This window comes from Perca flavescens, chromosome 1 (genome assembly GCF_004354835.1).
Source record: "Perca flavescens isolate YP-PL-M2 chromosome 1, PFLA_1.0, whole genome shotgun sequence".
Taxonomy (NCBI): domain Eukaryota; kingdom Metazoa; phylum Chordata; class Actinopteri; order Perciformes; family Percidae; genus Perca; species Perca flavescens.
In genome coordinates this window covers 27,247,780-27,269,998 of record NC_041331.1, presented here as the reverse complement: position 1 = coordinate 27,269,998, position 22,219 = coordinate 27,247,780, and the positions used below count along the sequence as shown (strand labels likewise).

Sequence of the window (22,219 nt, the reverse complement as noted above, 5' to 3'; positions counted from 1 at the left end):
CCTCATTCTCACTCTCTCCTTCAGGCGGGCCCCCCCCTCAGCCGAATTCTCTGTGGACCAGAGCCGTCACCTTATGTCCTTCCTGACCATGCTGGGGCCCAGTCCAGACTGGAATGTGGGTTTGTCTGCTGAGGACTTGTGTACCAAGGAGTGTGGTTGGGTCCAGAGGGTGGTCCAGGACCTGATCCCCTGGGATGCAGGAACTGACAGCGGGGTGACATATGAGGTCAGTGAAAACATTGGAGCATTTAAAGCATTATGTCATTTCAGTAATTTGCCCAACATACATACAAAATTAAGAATGTTTCCTCATTCTGTTATGTGTGCTTGTGTTATGTACAATGACTGATCTATCTTTTAAGTAGTTGTGATGTTATGTGATTCTTAGGGGGGTACGTTAGTTAACTGTTATTAATTTTCAGTATTTTTGGTGAAGAAAGCAAACACTGAAATATCCTTTTACTAAGAATTAAAATTGAAAACTGTAGCAATTGATTCATTGGAAGGGCCTAGAGACCTTAACAATTAGTACAAACTTTAATCACATTTATTGAAATGTAGATTCAGATGCGTAACTATCAGTAAGCAGGGTAAGCGGTGCTTACGGGCCCAGACCAATCAGGGACCGCATCACTGGAAGATATTGATTGACAGCCGGGGCCCCCTATCGCATTTTCATTACTCGCGACAATCCCAGCAGTCCCACGTGCAGCCACTGACCAAGCGGGAGTGAGAACGGGTCAAATTAATTTCCATGTTTCTCTTATGAAGACGAGACGTGTGTGTGACTCGAACATCTCACATTTACCAACAAAACGTACAGCGAAAGACCGTGCAAAACATTTCAATCCGTCCTGCCAACCTGTATACATTTTAACATCAATGTACGCTGTAACGTTTTTTCACTATAAAGTCACTGAAGCTGCTGCTGTTTCAATACTATCGGCTCTCTGGAGCGGGCGGGGCTGCTGCTCCATTTCTCCCGTGACTGACGCACGCACGCACACACACACACACACACACACACACACACACACACACACACACACACACACACACACAATCACACACGGTGGATGCAGGAAAAAATGCAGATGAGCCGACACAATGACCTAAATTGAGGACAGCTATGCTCGTTATTGTAAGTGCAATGATAAGTTAAAGTCCAATAAGTACTTTATCAAACTGTATGAATGTGTGTGTGTGTGTGTGGCCAGGATAGGAAATTAACTAACAATGTAAAGATCAAAAAGCCACTGACAGTGACATATATGTTCATATTTGATTCATTCCATAAATTATAATTTTTTGTCTTTAATCCACCAGCCATTTTCATATTATACCAACATTTGCAGCATCCTGAGCCTTTTTGGTAAGGTTCCTAGGAAATTATTATTAATAATTCATAGTAATAATTATTATTCTCTATACAAAAAAATTGCAACTTTTTTTGCAACTTTCACTGTCTTCTGCAACTTCATTGCAACAAACATGACAAACAATTTTTTACAAAAGTTCCAGTGAAATCAGGCATTTTGGGTCGCAACAATCTCAAAAAAAGGCTGCGAAATCCTGTAAGGACTGCCCTTGTGTGTTTTTTCATGTGTTATGGTGCGCATTCACCAGTGTTTTTTGTTGTAGTGGTGCGTGTAGGCTACTGTTGATTTTGTCAGTCATCTCATCTCTTATATGCTGTGTCTCTATGATCCTCTCCTTTCCTATTCATGGTAGCCTACTCGGGGACATTGCGCCGTCATCACGTGCTGTAGTAGGGGGGCCCGCCTTGATAATCCTGCATAGGGGCCCGGTGTTGGCTAGTTACGCCACTGTGTAGACGCCAAAATGTACCAGTGATTATTATTATAATTGAAAAACTAGGGTTGGGGGGGAAGGAACTCTCTATCATCATCATCATGCAACAAAAACTAAGTTTGACTCAACTCAGGTTACAACCCCACAATTCCACAGCAATCACAGCCTTCTGCAAACTGCTATTCTCTCCACCTTTTACCCCGTGAATAACCTTCCTCCTCACTCATAACACCAGCTGAGTCTTCCCTTCACACTTGGGTTTTGACCTTGTCATTACGCCAACCTCTTCATCTGCCTGTCTGCTCACACTCACAGTCACTCTCTCTCTCTCACCTCCTAACACACTGCCACTCTGTAACAATTCATCACCCATTCAATTCTCCTTTAACACCCTTGAAAGTCTTCCCCACCCGCCCTCACCCTGAGGTGCTGCCTGCTGCGTGCTCAGTGTCTCCAGTCAGCACTAACAGATTAGGCTGTGCGTGTACTGTACATGATTGACCAAACTCTATGACGACATGTGTGACACATTTGGCTGATTCCTGGAGCTCACAGATGAACCCACTGAACTGTGCTCTCTTGCTTGTTTTGGCCAGCCTCAGGAATAATTTAGTTTTCTCTTCGTCTTCCTCTCTCCCTTCTCTCTCTCACTCACTCACTCACACACACACACACACACACACACACACACACACACACACACACACACACACACACACAAACACACTCCTTTGTACACCACGTCTGTCCTTTCTTACATAAACTTGGTGCCTCACACTGACTAAATGGAACTGTACTGTAAGGGCTATTCAGCCATATTCAGAACATATACATTGCAGCAGTTAACTTATAATACTCCTTATAATTCCAGAACCTGCCTGAGCATCATCACGTTTTTAAGTTTTCTTCAGGATCATGGATTTAAAGAGAGCAGTGATAGTTGTCTGTACCATTTGGTATACAGTAATCTGAAACTAATGTATCTACTGTAATGCTCTTTTTGTCCAAATACACAATTTTCAATAAAAGAGACTCCCACATCTCAGAGATGTAGATTTAAATTATCACATTTTGTTTAAATGGCAACTTGCTGAAAATAAGGACAGAACACAAGTATCATGTTTACGCTTTTCATAAAGATCAGTGAGAGAAATCCTCTATCCAAAAATACATTGTGTAGCAGAGGATAGTGGAACAGAGGCTATTCTGGATGTGGGGTGGGACTCCGGCTCTCTATTACAAACATGTTAAAGGCACAGGCCTGTAACGGAGTAATGAGATCCAATCTTGGTGCTATTACTTTTGCTGTATCTTTTAATTAGTGGCCAGTCATTACCCTTCTACCCTATCTCCCTCTCTCTCTCACAAAAAACAAACAGAACTGCTCTTTGCCTGTTTTTTTCTGTTGTCTCAGTGGGGGGATGAAGGATGAGCTGGTCTTCTGTCTCCAGACAGCCTCTGGCGGTGGTGCTTCTATCAACCCCATGCTGGCAGACCTTTACTGTTGACTAATAAGAGCATCTCCCATATAAACTACAATGCTCCTCCACAGCTGCTCTTACACGTTGGGACTTGTCCTTTGTGGAACTTGTGCTTTGTGTAACTTTGAGTGACTTTGTGCTCATTTTAATGTATCTTTCAAACAAACCCTGACAATGTGCATTTTTTTTTAAATCCCAAAGATCTACAGCTTTCTGTTTTTTTTTCTCTTCTTCTTTTTTTCTGTGTGCTTTTTTAGTCTCCCAACAAGCCCATTGTGACCCAGGACAAGATCCGACCCCTGACCAGTCTGGATCATCCACAGAGCCCTTTCTATGACCCTGAAGGGGGCGCCATCACTCCAGTGGCTAGGGTCATTGTGGAACGCATCGCCAGAAAGGTCTGTCTGTTTTCATACCAGTCAGCACTTAATGCAAAGACAGATACTTTGTAGCTCCTGTAGGATAATATTTCATAATGCAGGTAATTGCATCATGGCAGCATATTTTAACAGACGAAGGTAAACATTCAGACCGTCATTCAGTATTTGCGATTGATAACCATAATGATGTACTAACAAGACTTGAATTGTGCTGTACATATTACTGCAGTGTGCAGTAAAGTGACACAGTCATTAGCCCTTTCATCTCACAGCAAGTAAAAAAAGAAGAAGAAAAAGGGAAAGGTTCTTGGTTGGTCTGTTCTCTTTTCATTGCTTCTCTGCACATGTTTTTCTCTCCATAGTCACTGATACCCTTGCTTTATTTCTGTATTGTGAGGTGTCTCCAGTACTTCCAGCTCGGCTCTCCATCTCATATTCACATATTCTTAGTTCACTCTTAACACTCTAGATGATATGCTACACTGATAAAACAGCCATATTAGATTAACATAAAAACAGAACTGGCAACCTTTACCATCTGCCGTCATTGTGAACAGAAGTATGGATGCCTTTTAAAAGCTTCAAAATCAGAGACAGAGAGGAAGGGAGAGACAGCTTTCATTTTTCTTCATCACTGCTCAGCAGGTATGACGGTGAGTTTAATCATGTCCATCAATACAGCAATGGATCAGTGATGGATGCAGTACCTGTATTTGTGGTGTGGGAGTAGTGTTTCACAAGGTGAAAACAAATCATTGGGTCACCTGTCAACACGTTTTGTTTGCTGCTTTCCAAATTCAACAAAAATGAAATATAAGCATACTAAGGTATAATTGATGTTATCAAATGTCAGTTTTTAGTAGCTGTAGTAGTAGGTGCCGTGCAGTTCAGTTTCAAGTTTTTGGCTTTTGTTTTGTACTGATGCCTCTTATTGAACTATCCCCTTTGCTGCTAAAACACTGCAAATGTCCCCGCTGTGGGACTAATGAAGGATTATCTTATTTTAAGTATATCAAACAACTCTTCTTCAAAGTAGGTAAGGTATTATTACAAAAATGATGATGATGATGATGATGATGATGGGTAATATTTTGACCAATCAACACCATTGTTAATTATTCTTAAAGGTGCACTAGGTAAGACTTATAAAACTAACTCATATTTTGCTGAAACTGACCCTATTTTCCAGTAGAACTATATGAAGTTGGTAATTAAAAAGAAATCCGGCTCCTCTGGCACCACCTACAGCCTGTAGTGTGATTTCCAAAAATCCTCCGCTTCCTGTTCAGATGCACCAATCGGGGCCAGTGGGGGGTTATCTAACTGCGTGTCAATCACTGCTCATGCACACACATTCCTTCTCCCTTGTGGGGGGAGGGGCTTAGGAGAACAATTTGGGCTTTAGCAGAAAGGGGGGAGGGACTGAGAAGTTGTCGATGTTAAATTTTTTGGCTAAGTCCTAGATCTTCGCAATCAGAACCTTTAATTTAGGCATAATGCCTCAAATGAGTTGTGATGCAGCTCCTAAAAGACCTTCAGCCAATAGAAATGACACAAATCATTGAAAAAAAAGTGACTTAAAACATTTATGACAGGTATTAAAATCCACTGATATATAAACTTTTCTAAATATAATTTGATGGGTGGCGAAACACATTCCCTGGGATCTCTGACTGCAAACCAGAAAGGGAAAAAAGGTTAGCAGTCCTTCAGTGGCATCTAGAGGCAGCTGTAGGGAGTTTATTCTGTGATCCTTTTGCCAAAAGCCATTTCTAATAATTTACATACACACATGCACACATGCTCAGTTAACACTTTTAGAATTTTAGAATGCATAGACTTTTATTCTCATACAGTATGTCTTCTCCCTGTGTATCGTGTGGATACCCTAATTAAGAGAATTTGTAAGCTTATGCTGACTTTCCCATTTTCCGGCTGTCACTCTTGCTGATAGCTATCAGAAACAAACAGAAGGATTTAAACAGAGCAGAAAATCGAAGTAACAGAGCACCTACACAGTGCTGGAGTATGTCCTAACATTACTGTGTGCCTGTTTCTGCAGGGCGAACAGTGCAACATTGTGCCGGACAATGTGGATGACATTGTAGCAGATATTGCCCAGGAGGAGAAAGAGGAAGGTCTGGATCCTGCTCTCCTCTCTCTCTCTCTCTCTCTCTCACAAGATGAAAAGCATTGTGTCAGCAACAGTGTTAGGCTATTGTAGTATCTTTATTCCCTTTACCATGTTGCAGATGATACCCCTGAGACGTGTATCTACTCCAACTGGTCTCCATGGTCCGCCTGCAGCTCGGCCACTTGTGAAAAGGGCAAGCGAATGAGGCAGAGGATGTTAAAGGCCCAGTTGGACCTTAGTGTGCCCTGCCCACACACCCAGGACTTTGAGCCTTGCATGGGGCCTGGATGCAGTGATGAAGGTGAGTATCTATCTAAAGACTGAAGGTTACTGTGTTCACGAGGAAAACAAAAAAGTCCATGTATCTGATAATGTAAAAGACATCTGAATTAATTTAGAGTTTTCTGAAGGCTCAGCATCCACTATGCGCCTTTATGAACCTTTTTAATCTCTAATAATTTTATTGAAATGTTAGGATTACTGCTTCCATTAATGTTTTGACACTCTAAAAACTGGGGGCACATTTCTGCGTGGCAGTAGCTCAGTCAGTAGGGAGCTGGGTTTGGAATGGGAGGGTTGCTGGTTCAAGACCCCATACGGACATAGTATGGTGGTGGACTGGTAGCTGGAGAGGTGCCAGTTCACCTCCTGGGCACTGCCAAGGTGCTTTTGAGCAAGGCACCAAACCCCCAACTGCTCAGGGTGCCTTTCCATGGGCAGCTCCCTCACTCTGACATCTCTCCATTAGTGCATGTATAGGTACTGAGCATGTGTGTGTAATTCAGGCCTTTGTGTAATTGATTTAAATAGAACATTTAAAGTACTTCAGCACTACAGTTGAATAAAATCTATATAAAAGTAAAATAGAAAAAGAAATGCCACAATAACAATGCTCATTTATTCAAATTAGCTGTGCTGAGAAAGTAGCTCCTGCTTCCTCCTGTTGGTGCACATAATGCATGCACACTGGTGTCCTTCTTCAACATAACCTGGCTGACTGCCTACACACATTGTCAATGGCAGGACAATAACATATTGGTGAAGCTATGTATAAAAAGGGCTATAATTCCTACATGGTTTGTTTGATGTGGATGTAAGGACCCTGGAATTAAAGCTAAAAGTTGTCATTTTAACTTCACAATCACTGTTTCATTTTGAATCCAGCGAGCTGGAGTACAGATCCAATACAACAAGAACATGTCACTGTATATTTACTTACCTTGCATGGCAATGGACGGAAATGCAGCTCAAAGTTATTTACATTAAGTGATTTACATATTGTACCTATATGTCAAAAAAGAAAAAGAGGATGTGTTGATTAACTTTTAATCTAGCCAAGGTTATCATAATGAAGACAGTAGAATGGCAGTGTTGTTGCATGGGACGTTTTATTATTAGTATTAGTATTAGGAGTCACTTGAAAGCCTGGTTTTCTGTCCTTAGATCTAAAGCGAGACTGTTCCCAAAGGCAGCTTCACTGTAGGTCTCTGTTCTGTCTCTCACTGTTTGGAACAGAGAACAGTAGAGAGAAAGATCTGATGGCTTCATTGGGGACTCATCTGGGACTTCAGACTATAAGCATTGTACCCAGGGGGCAAGTCTGTGAATATTATATTAGATTTATAGACAAGTAAGACAAGGCAGCTTTATATATATATATTTCAGTAACAAGGCAATTCTGTACAATTTTGTACAAAATGTGATACAGAGTTTTGTGGAGACCTTAGAGTAATGTACGGCATTAATCAGGCCTACTTGGAAAGCATGCATAAGTGTCTCTATACAGTACCTGTACTGTAGTACTACTCTGAAATTATAGTGTGCTGTTTTAGTCACATTCCTGATGTGCAACTGTAAAGTTAGATCAGACTCAACGATGCACACAATACCACCCTAATTTCTTTCCTGCATTGCATTTTACTGAGGTAGTATAGTTAACTGTAAGAAAAGTTACAGTACTTAACGGAACTAGAAACTCTGTTTCCAATTCAATTACCTCTGCTTTATTGAGTAGAACTTACTGTCTCTTTAAAACCCTAGTTTATTTTTTTCCGGTATCACAAAATGAGAAATTGAGCATTGAGACTCACATAATTACATAAGAAACCAGTCGCAAAGAAGGTGTCTTTGTATGTTTGAACCATTAGCTTACCAAACGCACATTACCATTATGTCTTCAGTTCGATTTAGAATCGCAATGATTTTTCCAAATACAAGGACATTATGGGCATTTCAATTAGATGCAAATAAAAATCGATAACGACCCGGAAACAGCAAAGTATAGCAACACACTATTAAGGTAAGCAAAGGATCTCACAGCCATGAACTGTATATTAGACCACGATGAGCCCCCAAAAACCAGGACTGTACAGAACAGTTTCACCAAGTTCAACCTAACAAGAAACCTCCATTCACTTCGATGACGTGAGAGTACCTAGATAAGAAAGCGGTAACAGAGGAAAGAAAGATTGGTTCAAGGTAGGTTCACGGAGATACATCTTTAGGGAGGTGTAACAATTTATGATACAAATTTATGATTCCAATTAAAACAGATGAGAGAGGCTTTGTTTAGAATTTTACATAAAGAAATGTAACAGATTCACAACAGGCAGCGTTTAGCCAAACACGCGTCTAAACCAGGATTATAAAATGTAGGCAAAAAACAACATAGAAGCAATTTACAGCAATTGGCAATAGTTCCCTATGCCTTTTAATCTTTTTGTCATTTACCAAAATCACCTACAACTCTTGAAGCTTGCTGGCATCTTCCTCTTTGTCATTTGACTCTTTAGATGCTTCCACCTGTATGTTGTCAGAGTGGATCTCCTGGTCTCCATGTAGTTTGACCTGCGGGATGGGCACACGTTCCCGGGAGCGTTATGTGAAGCAGTTCCCTGATGATGGCTCAGTCTGCACCCAGCCCACAGAGGACACTGAAAACTGTGTGGTCAATGAGGAATGCTGTGAGTTGTCCCTTGTCCCCTTTGTTTGTCCCAAGTGTATTAGTTCATACTAAAGAATGCGAGTAGCACTGTGGGTTTACTGTACCTTATCTTTCCCTCTTGGCCCCTAGCACCCAGCAGTTGTCTGGTTACAGAGTGGGGTGAATGGGATGTCTGCAGCGCCACTTGTGGTCTTGGCATGAAGAGGAGAGAGCGCATGGTGAAGATGCCTCCTGCAGATGGCTCCATTTGTGGGGCAGAGGTGCTAGAAGTGGAGAAGTGCATGATGCCAGAATGTCGTGAGTAGTAAAATTTTCAGGACCACAACTATCCTGACACCTTTTACCTTTTTGCCTAACTGAATTCGGAACAAACTTTAAAATCAGCTTTTGTCCCTATGTTCCTTCATGATTAAAAATCCAGATGCTGTTTTGCTGCTACTATTCATGCATGTAACTGTTTTAAAAAAAAAAAAAAAAAAAAAATATATATATATATATATATATATATATATATATATATATATGTAATTTGATCAGTTGCATTTGAGATATTTCACACATGTGATGTATGCGTTTGATGGTAAAATCTGAACACTGGGTGTATGTGTTACTCCTGTTGTGTATAGACACAATCCCCTGCATGCTGACTCCATGGTCTGACTGGAGTGACTGCAGTGTGACTTGCGGGAAGGGTTCGAGGACACGACAGCGCATGCTCAAGTCCTCCGTGGAGCTGGGCGAGTGTACAGAAGACTTAGAACAGGTGGAGAAGTGCATGCTACCAGAGTGTCGTAAGTATTTCTATCCACACACCCACGTACTGAACATGTATAATTTATGGAAATTCATGATCATTTCATCTTTGTTATGCAACCCGGTGCCTTGATGCAGATACATACAAGACTGATGAGAGTAGTAAAGTATTGTAGTTTATGTAAACTCTATGGTTGTTTTTGGAATGACAGTTGTTAATATACTGTATACTATATATATTTGTTTTTCACGTCAGTGCTTATTAGTTTACAGCAGTGCTACATCAGAGCCATGTGACAACAAATCGCACCCCGTGGCAACAAGAAATGTATTCTCTGTGGTGTCACTGTGTAATTTAGGATAAAACAAAGTATTCTTCCCTAGACGTGGATTCATATGTAATCCATGACACCCATACACAGAACATTGAATCAAACCCTATCTATTGTCCTTCTCATCAGTTACCACTCTCATCTCACAACTTCCTCTAAACCACTGTCCAATTCTGTCTCCCCAGCCATAGACTGTGTCATGTCAGATTGGACTGAGTGGTCGGAGTGCAATAAGTCCTGTGGGAAGGGTCATACTATCCGGACACGCATGGTGAAGCTGGAGCCTCAGTTTGGAGGAGACCCGTGTGCTGAAACCATCCAGAGGAAGAAGTGTAAGATCAGGAAGTGCAACCGAGGACAAGCCAACAGTGATGAGAAGAAACGACGCAAGGAACAGCGTGAAAAGAGGAGGAGCAAACAGGGCCGAGCTGAGGTCACCTCCGAGCATCCAGGTTGGTATTCACCCTCCTTACGTTAGGAACTACAACGCCACACAGATAATTAACAAAATAATCTGAAGGAAGAATTATTCTGATTATTCAGTCTCTCTTTTCCTTTTTTTATCCTCAGGGTGTAAAATGAGGCCATGGTCGAGTTGGACAGAATGTACCAAGCTGTGCGGTGGAGGTATTCAAGAACGGCTCATGACGGTGAAGCAGAGGTTTAAGACCGCCCAGCTGTCCAGCTGCAAGGACAGGAAGGAGATCAGGGCTTGTAATGTGCACCCCTGCTAGGAAGTAGTAGGGGAACGGGGGTGGTGTTGAAGGGAGGAAGGGATGACAGTGGGGCTGGGAACAGCACAGGGCATGGCACGCTGTCACACAATGATCCAATGCACTCTGTTTAGGGCTGAAATGGCACATGCTTGAATCTGTCTTGGTTAAATCCAGAGCTCAGGTCAGTTGTCATCAAGAGAATTTGAACTCAAAGATCTCACTGGAAAACTCTGGATTTAAACTAGGCTGATTCTTCTGGTTTCAAACTAGCTCTTATATACATAAGACTCTTCTGCAAGATTACTGTAAACTTGTTGTGGTATATTATATCTTGAAAAATATAATTATGAAATATAAATTGATTTAATAAAAAGATAAAGAACTGTTATATATTGTGGTATCCTTAAGTAGTACAGTATATTCCAGACTTTAAAGCACATGTGCCCAGCCATTCCAGTGTTTTATACGCCTTCAATTGTTCAGTTGTTTCTAGGACACAAAATGCCCAGTTGGCTTTTTACCCAGCTATATTGTTGTACATGTAGATGCACCACGATTGAGATCTATATTATTTTGAGCATTGTTAGAAGATTTTGTTATTTTTTTCCTGTGAAATGTTTTGATAAGAATGTGTCCCAAGATTCTTACCAAAGTCTTGCGTAGATGTTTTCTAGATGTCTCCTCCTCCTTTTCTTCTCTGTTCCTCTAACATATTAATATTTTGGAATAATATCACCTTTACAATAAAAGTAAACGTGACAACTGGATTTGTCTTTTTATTTTGGAGGATAAATGTGCAATGTAGACAGCTGATGGTTTATAGTTCTGGTGCCACTAGATGGCAATAACTAGCTTAAAACCCTTGACTGTCCTGAGGCTGCTTGTTCTTCCCTCAACTACCCTCTGTACCTAGACATAAGATATAAATATAATGGTCAAAATGGACAGTGTGATTAATGAAGACACATTTAAAATTACAGAGGGGTATTTTATTCATTATTGTATTGTAATTTGGTCTTTGGTGGAAGTAGGGCCCTCATCATTTACTTAAGTAAACAGCAACATGACAGAAATATACAGTTACCAGTAAAAGTCCTGCATTCACAATTTTAAGGTATTAATTGATATACAATGTGTAAATTACCAACATTAAAAGTACTCGTGAAGAATGGCCTATTTCAGATAATTCATAATAATACTTATTCATACAGTAGCAAACTGAACAACTTCTAGTCAAAGGCAATGGAACAGAACATCATTTTACAGAACTTCTAGACAGAAACTGAGGAGCATTCAAATGTATTTTGTGACTCTACAGAGAGGGAGTACTCTCACTCTAAAGGAACATAGAGGTTTGTATTGCAGTGAGTTTTTATGTTCATGTGCTGGCTAAGATCTTGAAGAATCTGCCCCCCTTCTCTCTGGTGTAATAGATGGGGGGAGGGGATGGTGTCAGGCTTTCCTCACTGCAGGGACAGAGTTGAAAAATTCAATACACACATCACAATGCCATTCTTGTTTCCATGCCAACACAACCACACATGGGGGAAGCCTACACACTTCACAAGCGTTGGAAACATGGATGGGGAATTAAAACAGTCGTGATTGAGCTGTTAAAACAGAACTTGCTGCAGAGACTGTGACAAGAGGTGCATGGATTAAATACAAAAAAATGGACAAAGGATGTGCGTTTGTTAATCGTTGTATGTGGTCTGGTTGGAACCCACTCTAGACCTCATCCAGTCTAGTGCAGTGCAGGTTATGTATAGCTGTTCTGAGAGCTGACTCAGACTGAAAATCAACTCAAAGATGCAGTTTATGCCAGTAGACCTTGCATGTTTCTGCGATATTATAATGAGTTTCCTCTGTCTGTGGACACATTGATGAATATTTATATTCTGGGGGCAGGCCACACTGCTGACATAAAAAAACGGAACTCTCCAACCTCTCTCTCACTTATCCCGTTTCTCACTGAGGTTTCAATAACGAAGAAAAATGTAGGTCCATGATGTGGCGATAGAGGGACTCCGCCACATGAGTTATGTAGCATCTTTTGGCATCACTAATCTGAAACATCACCTTTTTGATTTTGACTGGTTTAGTTGTTGTGCCTCAAGATCTTTGTGTACTGTTGGTTACCGCAACACTTGCCTCAGTCACAACGCTGTGTGGTGAAAGAAGTGTTTTTATGCATAAGATGTTTTACAGTATCTATTAAACTTAATAAACATGGATCAGAAGTCTCTGATATTCTGCATCTCGATCAAAACCATTACCTTTTGGTCACAAATACTGATTCAACTGTTGAAGACCACACTGTGTACTGAATCTGTAACAGAGATGAAGTTCCTTTAGCATTTTCAAACTGTGAACATCTGTGTGCACATTTAATAATGTAGGCTGCTGAAGCTATAAATAGATACACCTGCAAGAGACACAGGGGTCTTCTTTGTTTAACAACACGACTCTTCAGCCATGCTAGTGACACTGTTCTTAGGCACAATGGTTCTTTGAGCTTAATGCTAACTTTAGCATGCTAACATGCTCATGAAGACAATGGTAACATGCTGATGTTTGTTGATTCAGTCAGATCAGCAGTGAGACAGATTCAAACTCAATACCAAATCTCAGATTTGTTGTCTCTTTGTCAAGTGTTTTCCTGGTAAAGGTAAATGCCCTTACTTGTAAGATTTTATGGTCAAAAGACATGTTGTCAAAACCAAAATTACCAACTTATATTCAAATCAAAGATTATTATTGTCCTAAACTTTATGTTACAGCAAACTTATCGAGGACTCAGAGGCCGTTAAAATCATCCAAGACGTTAAAAGGTTGTGCAAATTATGTGAATTGAGAATGAATCCCATTTTCTTTTGTTTTGTCCTCATCATGAGTTGAGAACATCCATCTTAAATGAAATGTCTGTTCAAAATCAACCTGAAATGTTTTTGTGTACTGATGGCAACACAATGGAGTGGTCATTTAAATTGAATGTATATAAGTTGGCGACTTTTGTCTCTAAAGCATGGCAAAAAAGATAAGAAGGTTTATTTGTTTAATATATGTAATGTATGTTGATATTCTGGTATCTGGCCCCCTGCTGTAAATAATAGTGTTGAGTTAGCCTGGGCATGGGCATATTTTTACTTATTTTACTAATTTTAATTATTTATTAATTTATTCATACTTTACACTGAGTCCCACTCTGTGGAACAATGCAATAGCCCTGCAATAAACCCTAACTACAAACCTGAAAGTTATAATAATATATAGTTTTTGTTAGGGCTGGGTGTCGCCAATGATTTCCTGAAGCGATTCCAATTCACAAGGGCCCGATTCAATTACATTTCCGATTCGATTTAATATCAGTTCCATGACCAATTTCACTTTTCAATTTCAAGTCTTTTATGACATACTATACTATGACTTTTTAAGACATATAATACTATGACTTTTTAAGACATTTTTGTGAAATATTATACTATGACTTTTGTAATAACTTTTTTACAACATATTATAGTATGACTTTTTAAGGACTTTCTTGACATCCCATACATGAATTTTTTAAGGAGTTATTATGAAATGCTATGTTATGACTTTTTAAGACTTTTTTGACATGCTATACTATGACTTTTAAGACATACTATACTATGACTTTTTTAAGACTTTTTTATGACATACTATAATACGATTTTTGTAGGACTTTTTGACAAACTATAGACCTACTATGACTTTTTTGACATATACTGTGACTTTTTGTTATAACTTTTTTAAGACATATTATACCATTACATTTTAAGGACATTTTTGACAAACTATTCTATGACTTTTTTAGGACTTTTTTTGACATACTATACTATGACTGTTTTATAACTTTTTAATGACATATTATACCATGACTTTTTAAGGACTTTTTTGACAAACTATTCTATAACTTTTTTAAAGACATTTTTATGACATGCTATCCTATATCCTTCTCCGTGAACCATCACCTTATCGTGGTGGAGAGGTTTGTGTGTCTCTGTGAACCTGAGGGCTGTGTTGTCTGGAGCTTTGTGCTCCTGGTAGGGTCTCCCAAGGCAAAGTGGTCTCAGGTGAGGGGCCAGACAAAGAATGGTTCAAAAACCCCAATGAAGAAGCAAGGTAGAGATGGAGTGACCCTGCCCGGAGGAAGCCGGGGCCCCGTCTGGAGCCAGGCCCAGGCGGCGGGCTCGTCGGCGAGCGCCTGGTGGCGGGTTTGCCACGGAGCCCGGCCGGGCACAGCCCGAACAAGCTACGTGGCTCCCATCTCTCCAGCCCATGGGCCCACCACCTGTGGGAGGAACCGTTGGGGTCGGGTGCGATGCCACATGGGTGGCAGTGAAGGTCAGGGGGGCCTCGACGGACCAGACCCGGGCGGCAGACGCTGGCTCTGGGGACGTGGGCGTCACCCTCTGTGGGGGAAGGAGCCGGAACTGGTGCGGGAGGTGGGGCGCTACCGGTTAGATCTGGTGGGGCTTACCTCACGCACAGTCTCGGTTCTGGAACCATACTCCTGGATAGGGGTTGGACTCTTTTCTTCTCCGGAGTTGCCCAGGGTGTGAGGCGCCGGGCGGGTGTGGGGATACTCACAAGCCCCGGCTGGCGCCGCTGTGTTGGAGTTTACCCGGTGGGACGAGAGGGTCGCCTCCCACGCCTGCGGGTTGTGGGGGGAAAACTCTGACTGTTGTTTGTGCATATGCACCAAACAGGAGTTCGGAGTATTCGGCCGTCTTGGAGACCTTGACTGGAGTCCTGCATGGGGCTCCAGTGGGGGACTCCATTGTTCTGCTGGGGGACTTCAACGCACACGTGGGCAATGATGGAGACACCTGGAGAGGCGTGATTGGGAGGAACGGCCTCCTGATCTAAACCAGAGTGGTTGTTTGTTGTTGGACTTCTGTGCTAGTCATGGATTGTCTATAACGAACACCATGTTCGAACATAGGGATGCTCATAAGTGTACCTGGTACCAGAGCACCCTAGGCCGAAGGTCAATGATCGATTTCATAATCGTTTCATCTGATCTGAGGCCGTATGTTTTGGACACTCGGGTGAAGAGAGGGGCAGAGCTGTCAACCGATCACCATCTGGTGGTGAGTTGGGTCAGGGGGTGGGGAAGACTCTGGACAGACCTGGTAAGCCCAAACGTGTAGTGCGGGTAAATTGGGAACGTCTGGAGGAGGCCCCTGTCCGACAGACTTTCAACTCACACCTCCGGCGGAGCTTTTCGTGCATCCCTGTGGAGGCTGGGGGCATTGAACCCGAGTGGACAATGTTCAAAGTTTCCATTGCTGAAGCTGCGGCGAGGAGCTGTGGTCTTAGGATCTTAGGTGCCTCAAGGGGCGGTAACCCACGAACACCGTGGTGGACACCAGTGGTCAGGGAAGCCGTCCGACTGAAGAAGGAGTCCTTCCGGGATATGTTATCTCGGAGGACTCCGGAGGCAGTTGCAGGGTACCGAAGGGGCCCGAAGGGCTGCAGCCTCTGCCGTGAAAGAGGCAAAGCAGCGGGTGTGGGAGAAGTTTGGAGAAGACATGGAGAAGGACTTTCGGTCGGCACCAAAGTGTTTCTGGAAAACTGTTCGCCACCTCAGGAGGCGGGGAACCATCCAAGCTGTGTACAGTAAGGATGGGACACTGTTGACCTCCACTGAGGAGGTAATAGGGCGGTGGAGGGAGCACTTTGAGGAACTCCTGAATCCGACTAATACGCCCTCTATGTTAGAGGCAGAGCTGGAGGATAACGGGGATTGTCGTCGATTTCACAGGCGGAAGTCACTGATGTAGTCAAACAACTACACAGTGGCAAAGCCCCGGGATTGATGAGATCCGTCCAGAAATGCTCAAGGCTCTGGGTGTGGAGGGGTTGTCCTGGTTGACACGCCTCTTCAACATTGCGTGGAAGTCTGGGGACGGTGCCAAAGGAGTGGCAGACTGGGGTGGTGGTTCCTCTTTTAAAAAAAGGGGGACCAGAGGGTGTGTGCCAATTATAGGGGTATCACACTTCTCAGCCTCCCTGGTAAAGTCTACTCCAAGGTGCTGGAAAGGAGGGTTCGGCCGATAGTCGAACCTCGGGTTGAGGAGGAACAATGCGGATTCCGTCCTGGTCGTGGAACAACGGACCAGCTCTTCACTCGCAAGGATCCTGGAGGGAGCCTGGGAGTATGCCCAACCGGTCTACATGTGTTTTGTGGATTTGGAGAAGGCGTATGACCGGGTCCCCCGGGAGATACTGTGGGAGGTGCTGCGGGAGTATGGGGTGAGGGGTCTCTACTCAGGGCCATCCAATCTCTGTATGACCAAAGTGAGAGCTGTGTCCGGGTTCTCGGTAGTAAGTCGGACTCGTTTCAGGTGAGGGTTGGCCTCCGCCAGGGCTGCGCTTTGTCACCAATCCTGTTTGTAATATTTATGGACAGGATATCGAGGCGTAGTCGGGGTGGGGAGGGGTTGCAGTTTGGTGGGCTGGGGATCTCATCGCTGCTCTTTGCAGATGATGTGGTCCTGATGGCATCATCGGCCTGCGACCTTCAGCACTCACTGGATCGGTTCGCAACCGAGTGTGAAGCGGTTGGGATGAGGATCAGCACCTCTAAATCGGAGGCCATGGTTCTCAGCAGGAAACCGATGGAATGCCTTCTCCAGGTAGGGAATGAGTCCTTACCCCAAGTGAAGGAGTTCAAGTACCTTGGGGTTTTGTTCGCGAGTGAGGGGACAATGGAGCGGGAGATTGGTCGGAGAATCGGGCGCAGCGGGTGCGGTATTGCATTCAATCTATCGCACCGTTGTGACGAAAAGAGAGCTGAGCCAGAAGGCAAAGCTCTCGATCTACCGGGTCAGTTTTCGTTCCTACCCTCACCTATGGTCATGAAGGCTGGGTCATGACCGAAAGAACGAGATCCAGGGTACAAGCGGCGAAATGGGTTTCCTCAGGAGGGTGGCTGGCGTCTCCCTTAGAGATAGGGTGAGAAGCTCAGTCATCCGTGAGGAGCTCGGAGTAGAGCCGCTGCTCCTTTGCGTCGAAAGGAGCCAGTTGAGGTGGTTCGGGCATCTGGTAAGGATGCCCCTGGGCGCCTCCCTAGGGAGGTGTTCCAGGCACGCGTCCAGCTGGGAGGAGGCCTCGGGAAGACCCAGGACTAGGTGGAGGGATTATATCTCCAACCTGGCCTGGGAACTCAGGATCCCCAGTCGGAGCTGGTTAATGTTGCTCGGGAAAGGGAAGTTTGGGGTCCCCTGCTGGAGCTGCTCCCCCCGCGACCCGACACCGGATAAGCGGACGAAGATGGATGGATGGATGGCTATCCTATGACTTTTTATGACATCCTATGACTTTTTATGACATACTATAATGTGATTTTCTTTAGGACTTTTTGACATACTATAGACCTACTATGAATTTTTTGACATATTATACTATGACTTTTTTTATAACTTTTGTATGACATATTATACCATGACTTTTTAAGGACTTTTTAGACAAACTATTCTAGGACTTTTTTTAGGACTTTTTTGACATACCATACTATGACTTTTTTTATACCTTTTTTATGACATATTATACCATGGCTTTTTAAGGACTTTTTTGACAAACTATTCTAGGACTTTTTTAGGACTTTTTTTGACATGCTCTACTATGACTTTTTTTTATAACTTTTTTATGACATATTATACCATGATTTTTTAAGGACTTTTTTGACAAACTATTCTAGGACTTTTTTAGGACTTTTTTTGACATGCTCTACTATGACTTTTTTTTATAACTTTTTTATGACATATTATACCATGATTTTTTAAGGACTTTTTTGACAAACTATTCTAGGACTTTTTTAGGATTGTTTTTGACATACTATACTATGACTTTTTTATAACTTTTTTATAACATAATATACTATGACTTTTTTGTCATATTTTAAGACATTTTACGACATACTATGACTTTTTCATGACATACTATACTATGACTGTTTTATGATTTTTATTTTTCATACTGTGCTATACAGACATTTTTATGACATGCTATCCTATGACTTTTTAAAAGACATTTTTATGACATGCTATGACTTTTTATGACATACTATAATGTGATTTTTTTAGGACTTTTTGACATACTATAGACCTACTATGAATTTTTTGACATATTATACTATGACTTTTTTTTATAATTTTTGTATGACATATTATACCATGACTTTTTAAGGACTTTTTTGACAAACTATTCTAGGACTTTTTTTAGGACTTTTTTGACATACCATACTATGACTTTTTTTATACCTTTTTTATGACATATTATACCATGGCTTTTTAAGGACTTTTTTGACAAACTATTCTAGGACTTTTTTAGGACTTTTTTTGACATGCTATACTATGACTTTTTTATACTTTTTTTATGACATAATATACTATGACTTTTTAAAAGACGTTTTTATGAAATGCTATACTATGACTTTTTTTGTCATATTTTAAGACATTTTATGACATACTATGACTTTTTCATGACATACTATACTATGAGTGTTTTATGATTTTTATTTTTCATACTGTGCTATGCCTTTTTTATGACATACAATACTGTGACTGTTTTAGGACTTTTTAGACGTACTATACTATGACTTTTTTAAAACTTTTTATGACATATTATAGTATGACTTTTAAAAAACTTTTTTGACATACTTTTTTATGACATGCTATATTATGACTTTTTTATAACTCTTTATGACATATTATGCTATGACTTTTTATGGACCTTTTTGACAAACTATACTATGACTTTTGTGAGTACATACTATACAATGACTTAAAAAGGTATACTATACTATGACTTTTTTATGACATACTACAACACTTTTTCTGTGCGGCTCTCAACCATATTCTGGCTCCCTAAAATGGCCCTCATTCATCAAATCTTTGAGAACCTCTGATCTTGGTTTCAAAATGCTTTAAAATTGTCAGATTAGCTGTCAAGTTTCTGAAAAAATTGTCCTGGGGGAGACGCCCCAAGAGGGTTGGGTTGCCAATGGCGTACATTGATAATTGTCCTCCTGCCCCAATATTTAATAGGTGATTAAAGCCCTGGGTGCACAAGATCACTAAGTTAGGGGATGGGGAGGTCCACTTATCAGCATGACTACACAACTCATACGTCATATTGTATCATCATAAAGCAATGAAGAATTTAAGAATTTAAGCTCTTAATAATGATACATAATTGCCCCCTTCCCCTCTGTTAATCTACATGATAATATATTAACATATATATAACATATTAATCAAGCTTAATACACCAGCAATACTATTTCCAATCATTATATCTTCTTTATGAATCATTTTGCAAAGAAACAAAGCCTAGTCTTGAAATTGTTGCATGACACATATTACAGGCATTGATTGACACAGCAAGATTTTTTCTGCTGCAAATGGATAATCTTCCTCCAAATAAGATTAGTTTGCTCAATGGGGCCTAGAGTTAGGTTAGGTATGACATTTGTCTCATAATGTGACAAGCTTTAATTTTGGTTGAGCAGTTTAAACAATCATTTGTCTTCCTTTAAATTATTCTTAATGACAGGGGGAAACCTTAAATGAATGGGATTTGGTTATATAAAGTGGATTATTAACATTTTCTTAAGCTCTGTAAAGGCAGTAAAGCATAAGTGAAATAAGCTCTGTGGAACTAGGATGGTGGGTAAGTTGACACATTCTTCTCACTGGTTTGATTTACCTCTGAGCATATTTGAATGTGACTGGGTTAATCTACTCATTGACAAAACATACAAGAAGAAATAAATACAGCTGCCTTTCTGTTTTTATAACGAGAAAGGAAATGCAGGTACAGTTTAGCTCCCCCTATTATTGTTTTTTCAGCCTGGAAAGAGAGAGGAAACATAGGATTTCATAAACTAATAAACCTTAGAGGGAAAATCAATATGGTTGCTAACCCTGCAAAGGCTCTTTTCCACAAATTTATAGACCACAGCAGCAATCAATGTCCTGAGTTTATAACCTGTTTAGACTTGGAACAGGAGAAATCTGTGAAATGTCAGTTAGCATTATAGCATCTTCAGAATATTTAGTTAAATAAACAATGATAGTCTGTGAGGCAGAGCCGGGGCTTTTCTTTGTGAAGTTTGCAGCCCCAGGCTCCAGATTGCCTCCCTGGGGATATGGTTCATTATCTGGCTCCAGTGTTATGCATGTTTAATTAAAAAAAAAAGAAAATCTCTCTTTAATTTACTGTCACCCCTTTCTAGTGCTGGCAAACACTAGAAAAACCCTTTTACAGTGATGGCACAAGATGATTTTCCTGTCATGTTATCTTTCTGTTCCTGGGGAAATGCATTTTGCAGGAATTCACAGAGCACTATTCTGAAATTGACTGGCATTCCACAGCAAGGCTACAAACACTCACCATGAGGCTTCTGTAGGGTCATTGTTAATTAAAACTTGAGTGGGTGACAACACAAACGAAAAACAAGAACATTGAATAATGCAAGATTATTGTCAGACATGCTAAATAGTTTAGCACCTCATTCCCATTCTAGGTACATTTATGTAAGGATTTGTATAGCCTATCGTTTAATTTCATGTCTATTCTAATTTAAATAATTGTACATATGATATATATGTGTGTGTAGTGTAAAGGGGCTACAACTTACATTTCATTGTGCAACCCTGTTTTGAAAAATGACAAATAAATTAACCTTGTTGTAACTTTGTATTATTAACCCAAATTACAGCAGAAATTATAATCTGGTGCTACCTGCCTGACTTTACTCTAATACTTGTCTCACTTTGTCTCTGTGAGCTATTGTCTCTACAAGAGAAAGGTCTGGGATGAACTCTATTTTTGAATAGTCCTAATGCCCCAAAGGACATGCTGAAGACTTAGGTAGATGGATAGTTATTACACCCTTTCCTTGTAAGAAATTATCTTCACTGATTGGAATCGAGTACTAGGGATGTCCACTGCCTCTTATACTTCCCCATGTATATATACACACACACACACACACACACCATTAGCCAGTGCTTAAACACTGTATGTAAATACCATACTAAGTAAAACAAGTAAAATCGGAATTGAAATAAGTATTTAGCTTTTCAACAACATACAGAGAAGAAAATTGGAAGGTTTGATTATGTTATTCTAGTGTAATGGACATTCTAATAATCTGAATGAAAATTATTTCTTGTGTTGGCCTATAGTTTTTATATGTTTCTACGTAACACATACATCAAATAATGTGACAGTGGACTGATTCAGAGTATTTGGAAAGGTGTATTGCCCTGCCACACTCCAGATTTCAATGTTAAATGTTTTTTAGTGTTAAAATCCTGTTTGAGGGTCTTATTGCTACTATGACAACAGAGCCATACCAATGAATTACATGCACTTTAATGGGATAGCTCATGCATTTTTCTATGATTTTTCTGCCTTTAAAATTGCATTTGATCAGTGTCATAGACACCTCGAAGCCAAAAGCAAGATTTTTTCTGCTGCAAATGGATAATCTTCCTCCAAATAAGATTAGTTTGCTCAATGGGGTTTAAAGTTAGTTTGAGTGCTGCTGTCAGTACATTTAAACTACTATTAAATAATGTAGAACTATTGACATCAAACTCAACAGTTTCAACTAAATATTCAAATTTAACT

The 22,219-nt window shown here is 40.9% G+C and overlaps 1 protein-coding gene across 1 annotated transcript in view; it reads left to right on the top strand.

Annotated features, from left to right (window-relative positions):
- The window catches only part of spon1a (spondin 1a), a 72,009-nt gene extending 60,766 nt beyond the window's left edge, over positions 1-11,243 (top strand). Inside the window, exons 8-16 of the mRNA XM_028581331.1 lie at positions 25-226; positions 3,551-3,691; positions 5,736-5,811; positions 5,926-6,108; positions 8,600-8,770; positions 8,881-9,048; positions 9,378-9,542; positions 10,022-10,288; positions 10,407-11,243. Of these exons, the coding sequence (XP_028437132.1) occupies positions 25-226; positions 3,551-3,691; positions 5,736-5,811; positions 5,926-6,108; positions 8,600-8,770; positions 8,881-9,048; positions 9,378-9,542; positions 10,022-10,288; positions 10,407-10,570 (1,537 nt within the window). The 3' untranslated portion in view covers positions 10,571-11,243. The remainder of the gene's footprint in view (positions 1-24; positions 227-3,550; positions 3,692-5,735; positions 5,812-5,925; positions 6,109-8,599; positions 8,771-8,880; positions 9,049-9,377; positions 9,543-10,021; positions 10,289-10,406) is intronic.
- The last annotated feature ends 10,976 nt before the right edge of the window (positions 11,244-22,219 follow it).